This window comes from Camelina sativa, chromosome 3 (genome assembly GCF_000633955.1).
Source record: "Camelina sativa cultivar DH55 chromosome 3, Cs, whole genome shotgun sequence".
In the NCBI taxonomy this organism is placed as follows: Eukaryota; Viridiplantae; Streptophyta; class Magnoliopsida; order Brassicales; family Brassicaceae; genus Camelina; species Camelina sativa.
The window spans coordinates 27,693,017-27,702,677 of NC_025687.1; the positions used below are offsets into that span (position 1 = coordinate 27,693,017).

Here is a 9,661-nt window from a genome sequence, read left to right on the forward strand (position 1 = left end):
GTTATTCTTTTTAGGATTGAATAAATTAGATATTCCTTTTGAATAATTAAATTGCATATAAGAACCAAACATAATTAGAATCGAATATTAATTTGAAACATTGAATTTCATTTTGAAGGAAAAAAAAGTAAATATTATACAGAATCACTTAATAGTTCTTGAATATAAAGGGAAAGATTTTATAACTTTTATGAAGATATAAACCACTTAATATAGACAGAAATAACTGTAAATGTTATGTGTAGAAGGATAACTCTTATTGATTTACAGTAGACAAGATATATACAGACATGTGAATAACCTATAGTAGTATTGTACAGAAGTAATTGAGAATATACACTTTACATATATAAAGATCATAATCAAATTAATTCCTATGATTACTCCTTAATAATAACAACATATCAAACAATTTGAATAACTTATTTGACTATCTTAAGCGTACATGCATATATAAAAAGCCATGTTCTTGCTCTTTACTTTCTTCACACCAGAAAATAATAAAAACTTGATCACTGAATCATACCAACAAAATGGCATTATCGTCAAAGCTTGGATTGATAGTCATCCTCGTCGTATGTTGTCTCCTAGTTACTTCTCAATCAAGAGGTAATTAATATACAAATGTCTTTTTTGTTTTTTTGTTTGTTGTCAAATCATATAAACTGTTTCATTTGTTTTAATTTTTGTTTTTATCCGTGGTAAACTAATAGAAGTAAGAGAGAATGATATTCCTCGGTCATCGTGCGTCTATAGAGGTCCATGCAAAAGCAACGGAGATTGTACGAGTCAATGTGGACCACCGGCCTTCCCACCGTCCACAGTTGCCGAATGCCAACATAGTCCTAGAGGTCATGGCAACATTTGTTGTTGTACCAAAGATTAATTAATTCTCCTATATACTCAAAACAAAATGTAACTCTATCTATCTAGCTACTTCTTAATATCTACACAATAACTGTATTAGATATTTTTAAAAAGTTCGATTACTCTTTCTTTATCAAAAAAATAAATAATAATATACCACTATAAAAAACTTAGCTTCTTACGTTGGTTTTTTTTGTTTGTTTATAACTTTATATCCCACTAGGTAATATAGATTAACTTAAACATATTTAAGTCGAAAGTGACTTAACTTTCGATAACGTAAAAAAGTTTTCTACATCGCCTTAACAAAGCAACATTGTGTTTTGTATATACTGCTATTAAAAATCAAATACAAGTAAGTATACACTAGCTGCTTTTAATATCAAATACAAATAAACTTCAAATTAACTATAACTTTGAAACAACAATTGACCAACTTTCAAGTAACCAAATATGTAGTTTCAAGGATAATTGATCTCATTGTCCGAGCGATTCCATTGGGTTTTGAATGAATCCAAGTTGTTAATTGTCTCTAATTTTTTTTTCTTTCCATCAATTGTCTATAGTTCTTCCTTTCATTTTAATTAGTAAATTTGCTTAAAATTTATTAATTAAAAGTAGCATTGATAAAATTAAAACTTTTAAGTAAAATCTAATGATGATGATGATGATAGAATTCGGTTTTGTTCTCCAATTAATATATATTGTAGACTTGATTAAATGTATAATAAGATTTTAATTTATTTAAAACATATTTCACCAATTTTAATTTTATAATGCATATATGGACAAAAAATTTAAACATTTATTTCTAATTATTTCCCCAAGATTTTATAACTTTTATGAAGATTTTTTGTTTTTGAACAAACTTTTATGAAGATTTAAACCACTTAATAGGGACAGAAATCCCAACACAATAATAAACAATTTGAATATTCAATTGACTGTCTCAACTTTACGTACACATATATATATATAGCAATGCATATTCTTGCTCTTTTACTTTCTTACTAGATTTTAACCCGCGGTACACCACAGACATTTAATTTATATTATAATTTATATTTTATGTTGTATCTATTTGTTAAATATTGAATGTTTTGTAAATAGAAAAATAACTAAATTTTCTAGTTTTTGTCCGGCTAAATATTTATATTATTTTTAATCCGCAATACACTTCATGACCATTTGTTTATTATATTTAGTTTATTTTGTTTAGTATTTGAGATTCTATTTTGATTTTTAATTATTATAACAAAAAATAAGGGAACTAAATACATAATCAGTAATTATACGTTGTGATTAAGTCACATTTTTCCTAATGAATTAATTATTTTATACAATCTTAGTTAAATAAACTTGATTTTATGTCAAATATTCTAATATTAGTAGTGTTGATAAATAATTAAATGAGGATTTAACCCGTGTTAACACAAATTTAATAATATTTTATTAATTTCAACATGCTCTTTTTATAACTCATCTACTATATAACCACATTATATAGTATTTTAGAATTTTTTTAATTTTACATATTCGTAATAATTAAATTTTTTTATTAAGTTTATATATGTTAATTATAATATTTAAATAATTGTCAATCGAAGTTTTTCTTACGTTAAGAATCAAAGCTCACAGATTTTGGAAAACAAAATGGGAATCAAATTGTTTTTTTATTTGTTTACGAAAGATTCAGATATAGAATATCTTCAAAACACAACATAATGTATGGTTAAATATATGATAGTTTCTATTTCCATATTGATTACTGTTATTTTTTTAACTGAAATAAAATGTAAAATATTTAGGAAACAAAATCTGGAGTAATTTTAGTTTTAGAAATTTTTTAGGGGTTAATGTTGTAAATAACTTTTTAAATAAACAAAACTAAAATGGTGTAACACAAAATATACTTCAAAAATATTAATATAGATTCAAACCATAAAATAATAAAAACTTGATCACTAAATCATACCAACAAAATTGCATTATGGTCAAAGCTTCGATTAATTGTCATCCTCGTCATATGTTGTCTCCTAGTTACTTATCAATCAACAGGTAATTTAATACATGTCTTTTCTAATCACATCTAAGAGCAAATATATATATATATATACATATATATATATATACATATATATTTATATATATCTGACCTTCTCATTTGTTTAATTACTAATAGATGTAACAGAGAATGGTTATCATCCAAGTTCGTGCGTCTATAGAGGTCCATGCCAAACCCACAGAGATTGTAAGAGACAATGTAGACCACCGGACTTCTCACTGTTGACAATTGGCTTATGCCAACCCAATCCTAGAGGTCATGGCAAAATTTGTTGTTGTGCCAAAGATTAATTCTCTGATATTTATCGACATAATAATTTGTTGTTGTACCAAAGATTAATTCTCTGATATTTATAATCTAACTAGATTTTAACCCGCGGTATATCATTAGACAAACTTTTATAACAAAAAAACTAAATTTTTAAAAATTATATTTGTTTGTCAATTTTTTTTTTTAGTGTTTAAGATTGTATAATTGTATTTTGGTTGTTAATTCTAAAATATGACCAGTTGTATACAGACAAAACAAGACACTTATTTAGTTTTATTTATAATAATGTTACATTTTTACCGTATTGAATTTTTTATGATTATATAATTTTTTACTGTTTTTAAGCTTTAACCCGTGAACAAATATTCTTACATTATCATTTTATATTTTTTTAATGTTTTTAAATTTAATATATAAGTTTAGTGTTTTTTAGATTTAACTTGTGAAAGAATTATATCCGTAAAAGTTATCATGCAATATCCACAGATAAATTATATTATAAATACTCCAATTTATTAGATTTAACCCGTGACATAATTATTTTTACATTTTTTTATCAGCATATTAGTAACCATTAAAGATTTTAATTATTCGTATCAAACAGTATAGTTATTATTGAATAGTACAGTTTGAAAAGGAAATAAAATATTATATATATATTTTAGGATATGTTATTAAGTGTAATAAATTTCTAAATATATAAAATGTTTTAGGAAATTATAACTCAAATTCGTAGAAATATTTTAGGAATCTAATTGATTTTGCTTTTTTGTGTAATTTTTCAAAGATAAAGTTTGTAAATAGAGAAACTAACTAATCTACCATGAACAGTGATAAATCTTTCCAAATGTGCCATAACCGAGTTACGCCATTCACTAATTAATATGATATCAAAGAAAATGATTATTGTTTTTGGTTGAAAAGAAAAAAGAACAAAATATGTGTTGTATTGTGTATCTGTGAACTACATTTGCAAAATTAATTGTATTCCTATTTACCTAAACCTGAAAGTAATTATTTTCCATAACTCATTTGTTACAGGTATAATAAACCATATAAATTGGATATATGTGTTGTTCTTCACTACTTTGCACGTGCATGCGGAGAAGCTAGAATCAAAGCGAAGTGCGTTACAACTTGCAACAAGTATGTAATGTTGATCTATTAGACTATTACTTTGCCCATTTCCTCATAAAATATCATAAATACGCAACGAGCTCTCTTTATGTTTTGCATGTGTATCAGAAATTAAACCATAAACACAATTATATTATTAATCAACAGACGAATCGTAATCGGTAATTCATTTTCCTTTTTTCTTGGTATAAACTTGCTTGCACCGTACGTGATAATTCTCCTTTCAACATTTGTTTAATTTAAACTAATTTTATAGAAGAGTCTCTATACATATACTTTTCTATCATATATTAATCTTGGTGGCTATGTTGTTCCTCCGAAGCAGAACCGTTGAGACAGTTGCCAAGATTATTAGCGAAGCTTAGAATCTCGTTATGCGACATTAACGACCTTAGCCCCAAGAAATCCCTCGTCTCTCCTCGACCGTCGTCCACGACCTCGTTCTTTTCGGCGACAAAAGAACCGTTGAAAGCTTCTCCTCCGCCGTGATGTTGATGATTCATCATGTAATAATCTTGAAATCCGTATCCTGGTTCAGGTGGTGAAGTCATCATCGCAGCCATTGTAGTCGTGATCAGGTTATTATAGCTTGATGACCTTGACGACCTCTCTTCTTCCTCTGGAGTTTTCGACTTCGTGGAACCCATTTGAGCTGCTTTCTGGAGCAAAGCTGTGGCTGACATAGCCGGCGACGAGCGGTGAAAGTTGGACCTTCCGGTTCCGGTGGGTGCAGAAGAAGCAAGAGGAGGGAACAAATTACCATTGTTGCCATTAGGGTTAGGGTTTGATGACACAAGCCAGGGAGGGATGTTTTGGAAGTGATGATGCTGTGATTCTTCTTGCTTCATAGGACCATGGTGGAGATTATAGTTGCTGATGATGTTTTGGGATGACGAAGAGAAATTGATGTTCTGTTGTACAGTCGGATGATGATGACGATGATGGTCATGATGAGAAGGAGAAACTGAAGACTGGATGAGAATAGGGTTTGGTAGAGCTCTTGCACTCTCTTCTGCTAATGCATCGCAAAATGCTCTATGAGTTATGAAACTATCCCTCCTGCAATAATATTATAATTCCACAAATAATCAAAACCAAAAAAAATACATTTAAAGTTAAATTAATCAAGAAAACAAAGACTTTTTTCGAGGTTTGTAGGTCCATCTAAAGCATGCATTATTTGTGGGGTTGTGTCACGTGTGAATAATAAGATGATGATATGATCAGTATGCAATAAATGTAGCCGTATAAAGGATTTCGATATTAGGGACTCAAGAAATTAAAAACACAACAACTTAGAAAGAAGTACCACAATAATAAATAGTTGTTTAAACGTAGATTCTTTGAGCTCCTTAAAATAAATTACCATGTTTGTCCTATTCAAATTTAATAAATGAAACTAGTCATAAACATGTTTAAATCAAGTTGGATGGTGTGAAAGAGTTAATATACCTAGAAAAGAGAGTACCACAGTCGCATTTGTATTCTTTAGTGCCACAAGTCTTAGCATGAGCCTTCCAGTCTGACTGCACAGCATATTTCTTGGAACACTTTTCACATTTCCATTTTTTCTCGCCATGTTTTCTGAAGAAATGCTTCTTTATTCCGGTTAAGTCACCGAGAGCTCTTGACGGATGGCTATGGACACAGCCTGGCTCCGGACAGACGTAGACTTTCTTCCTAACCACATCTTTGTTTGATCTTTGTTTAAGCTTCCATGGTAGATTGTGTCCCCTCTTGTGAAGTTGCAAGTTTTGGTCTCTTTGGAAACCTTTGTTGCAGACCTCACATATGAATCTGTTTGTCGCCATTAATGTTTTTGGTGATAGAGCCATCACTTCTGCTTCCGGGTCTGAAATAAGAAGACACCAAACAAAGTACAAATATCAATTAGTTCTCTCTTAACACATATGTAATCGAAAAATAAAGTTTGGATTTTTCTTGTGTTTTTTGCCCATTGTGATAATAGAGATGAGAAAGATGACAAAGTTAAAAGGGTAAAAAAGAATATTCGGACAGTACCCACAATTCTAAACAAGAAAAAAAAACAATAATTAGCATGAATACGTCCAAATCAAACTAATAAAAAAACCAATAAAATTTTGATTTTTCTTCGTCTTCTTATAATTAAAGTATATCAAAAAATAATTTACCTGGATTTCCTGGTTGGTTTCTCTTCCTCTTAAGAGATGTTTGTGGAACAAAACACTGTTGTTGTTGTTGTTGTTGTTGTTGTTGCTGCTGATTAATGTAAGAGCCACTAGTTTCAGTTCTGTTTCCAGAAGACACACTTGCTTGATCTCCTGAAGCTGATGTTAGATTCGACATGTTCTCTTCCACTTGTTGTTGTTGTTGCTGATGATGAAATATCATATCTCTGTTCATCATCATCCTTAAACACCAAAAAAAAAAAACCTTAATTTTATTATAAAATTATAGTAAAAAGAGAAACAACTACAACTTTTTCAGATCTATGTACAGACAAAGACTAGTGGAGAAAAGAAAAGAAAAAACACTTAAGCAGAAACATCCAAGAAATTAATGAAACCCATGATTCTAAATATAAACAGGACTAGTAAAATATTAAAAATTTCTTGGTTTGGTTTCAACGCAAGGGACAAGCTTTGGTTTTATGGGAAGAACAAAACAAATAATTACTAATAAGTCTCTGAATCCAAGAGATGAGTTTGAAACCTGAACATAAAAACCAGATTTTTTTTGGTTCTTCAAACATGAACAAGAAGCTTTAAAAGCTTGCTTTTTCTACCAACAAAAATCCAAAATAAATATATTTTTTAAAAAAACATACAGTAAATTACAACAAGAACATGAATAACAAGAGAAGAAATAAATTAATAACGAAGGAGAAGGAAGAAAATACAAAAAAAAAAAAAAATACCTAAGCTAGAAAAAGGAGAGAGAGAGAGAGAGAGAGAGAGAGAGGAGAGATTGTGGACTGGATGAGAGCAACTCTTTACTATCTTTCTCTCTTTGTGTGTTGTTGATGATATTTGAAACTTTTATATTCTCAGAAGCAAAATAATAATAATAAGTGAACCCTACCGCTAATGAACAAAAAAAGCAAAGAAGTAAAATAAAACTCTTCTGGCTTTGGCATTTTCTGCCTTTATTTTTTCTTTTAAATTTGTTATTTATTTATTTACACTTACTTACGCAGAAGCTCACAGAGAGACTCAGAGCAGTCTGTCTTATTGACTGTAAATTTTGTTTTTTTTTTAATATTTATTTTCAATTTTGTGTTTAAACTTTAAAGGGAGGAGGGAGTGGGCCAAAAAAAATAAAAAACTTTTGCTCACACTTGTATGAAAACTGAAAAGCTTGCAGCAAAAAGAGGAGATTGTAAATAATTTTTGTTCGTTTCTCGAGATAGTGAGAAGACATGTTCTTGTGAATTCGTTTAGTGCATGCACTATTAATGTTATGTATTTGAGTATTCTTTCCCCCTAGGAGTTATTGATTTCATTATTGTTTTCTTTGACTACTCAGTCTTCATCATTGTACTAATTTTTTTTTTAATGGAATCATGTAAATTTATTGGTTTCCACTTTTGTGACAACATTGTCAAATCTGTATTTAATCTACAGAATATTATGATGTGTTAGTTTTGTTACAGAAACAAAAAAAACAACAAACTTGTAACCAAAATTACACTAAATGCTTGAATAATTCACTTTTGTGACAACATTGTCAAATCTGTAAATTACAATTTTAATGAATTCTTGTGTTTTCTAGTTATAAAGTTGTAAATACATATTTACACCGTGATTTACAGTACTAAAAAACTTGATTGGTTCATTGATTTAAAGAAGAAAAAGGTTAACTTTTCTGTATCTTTTCTTTTGGGGGTTCAAATTGAGGCTTTTCATGTGAAAAGAAAAAAGAGAAAAGAAAGAATAAATGAAAATTAAATGGATTAATTATGTTGAAGAAAAGATTAATGTTTCAGTGACACATGCCCTAACCTACTTTATGATCTACATCGAGATATGGACACAAATCATTGACATTTTTGAATTTGTAGAAGAAAAAAATGATAAATCTATATATTTCATACGTAGACCGTGGTCCAAGGTCGTAGACTAGACACCACTAATCTCCCTATCTTATCTACATTTTGAAATTATAAAAAGAAATACTGATCAAAACTTTGATTACTACTGACTACTGGTGTGTCATTTGTATACGAATTTATTTTTTCAAACATTACTCTAATTCTTTTTATTTATTTATGGTACACCTTTGACAATTTGCAACTATACACAATGGTCTGAAATTTAAAAGACTAAACCATTAGTTAGATCTCTTAACCGCCAGATCTGAAATTTTTGAAAGAGAAGCATATAAAAGTATGAAGACAAATATTTAAAAAAAAAAAAGAAGAAGAAGAAGAACAAAATTCACTAATAAATGTCCACTCACATCAGAGAGAGTTATTCCATTTGGTGACACACATGCATCCATAATGTGAACTTTTGATTATAAATTCTCTCATGCTGTATGAGTATATTCTTTGCATTTTTATACATAGGAGAGCCTAGGTAGCAAAACGAGGCTAATCCATTCCATTAAACTTTATCCATTTTGGACAAATTAAATATGATAATTTTGATGGTTTTGAACTGTCGTGTTAGCAATCCTTAAAAACACTATCCTAATGATGTCGTTTTCGTTTAAGATCACCATTGGTCCGTTAACAACTTCATCCCATTCTACATTGTTCCTCTATGCCCATTACAAATCTTGTCTGTTTACTCCAATCCGGTTGTTCTATATAATACCATATCTTTCGTCGCCAGAATATACTACTAGTGATGATAAGTCAAATATGCAAAACCTATGGGTCAATACAAAAACAAAAACAGGTCCAGTCTCCACGTCGTCAACGCGTGGATCCGGTTTACATTCATAATACTATCTCGACTTATATACGTACGTAAGAAGAAGACTAAAATAGTTGACAATTAAATTCGAATGACAAAATAATAATTAGATTGAAATATTAAAAAAAGAATAGAGTAGGGTATAGTTTTCTAGTTTATTCATGTTTGGTAAAATACACCTAACTAAAGTTTTTTTTTATAACAAAAATGTAAATTATTAAATAAATCAACAAAGGCTTAACAAAAAATTTCATAGCACCTAATTAACCTTTATCCAATGTCGTTATCGGCCTATATATAATCATAGAATTATAACAGTCATTAGTTTGAACGATAAAGACATATATATAAGAGTATATAGATTATAGTTATACTACTTTAAATTTACATCGTCTATTATTCTGTAAAGCATAGAGTAAAG

At 29.1% G+C, this 9,661-nt stretch overlaps 1 protein-coding gene across 2 annotated transcripts; it reads right to left on the minus strand.

Annotated features, from left to right (window-relative positions):
• Window positions 4,490–7,342, minus strand: LOC104778376 (protein indeterminate-domain 7). Of its 2 annotated transcripts, none has more exons than XM_010502816.2 (4): window positions 7,239–7,342; window positions 6,493–6,731; window positions 5,792–6,191; window positions 4,490–5,398 (listed from the first exon to the last, which is right to left on the minus strand). In XM_010502816.2, the coding sequence occupies exons 2-4, from the start codon at window positions 6,728–6,730 to the stop codon at window positions 4,630–4,632; spliced, it is 1,407 nt and encodes a 468-aa protein (XP_010501118.1). In that variant the 5' UTR covers window position 6,731; window positions 7,239–7,342; the 3' UTR covers window positions 4,490–4,629. The 2 variants fall into 2 exon arrangements, with proteins under 2 accessions (XP_010501118.1, XP_010501117.1); XM_010502815.1 differs by lacking the exon at window positions 7,239–7,342 and adding an exon at window positions 7,034–7,182.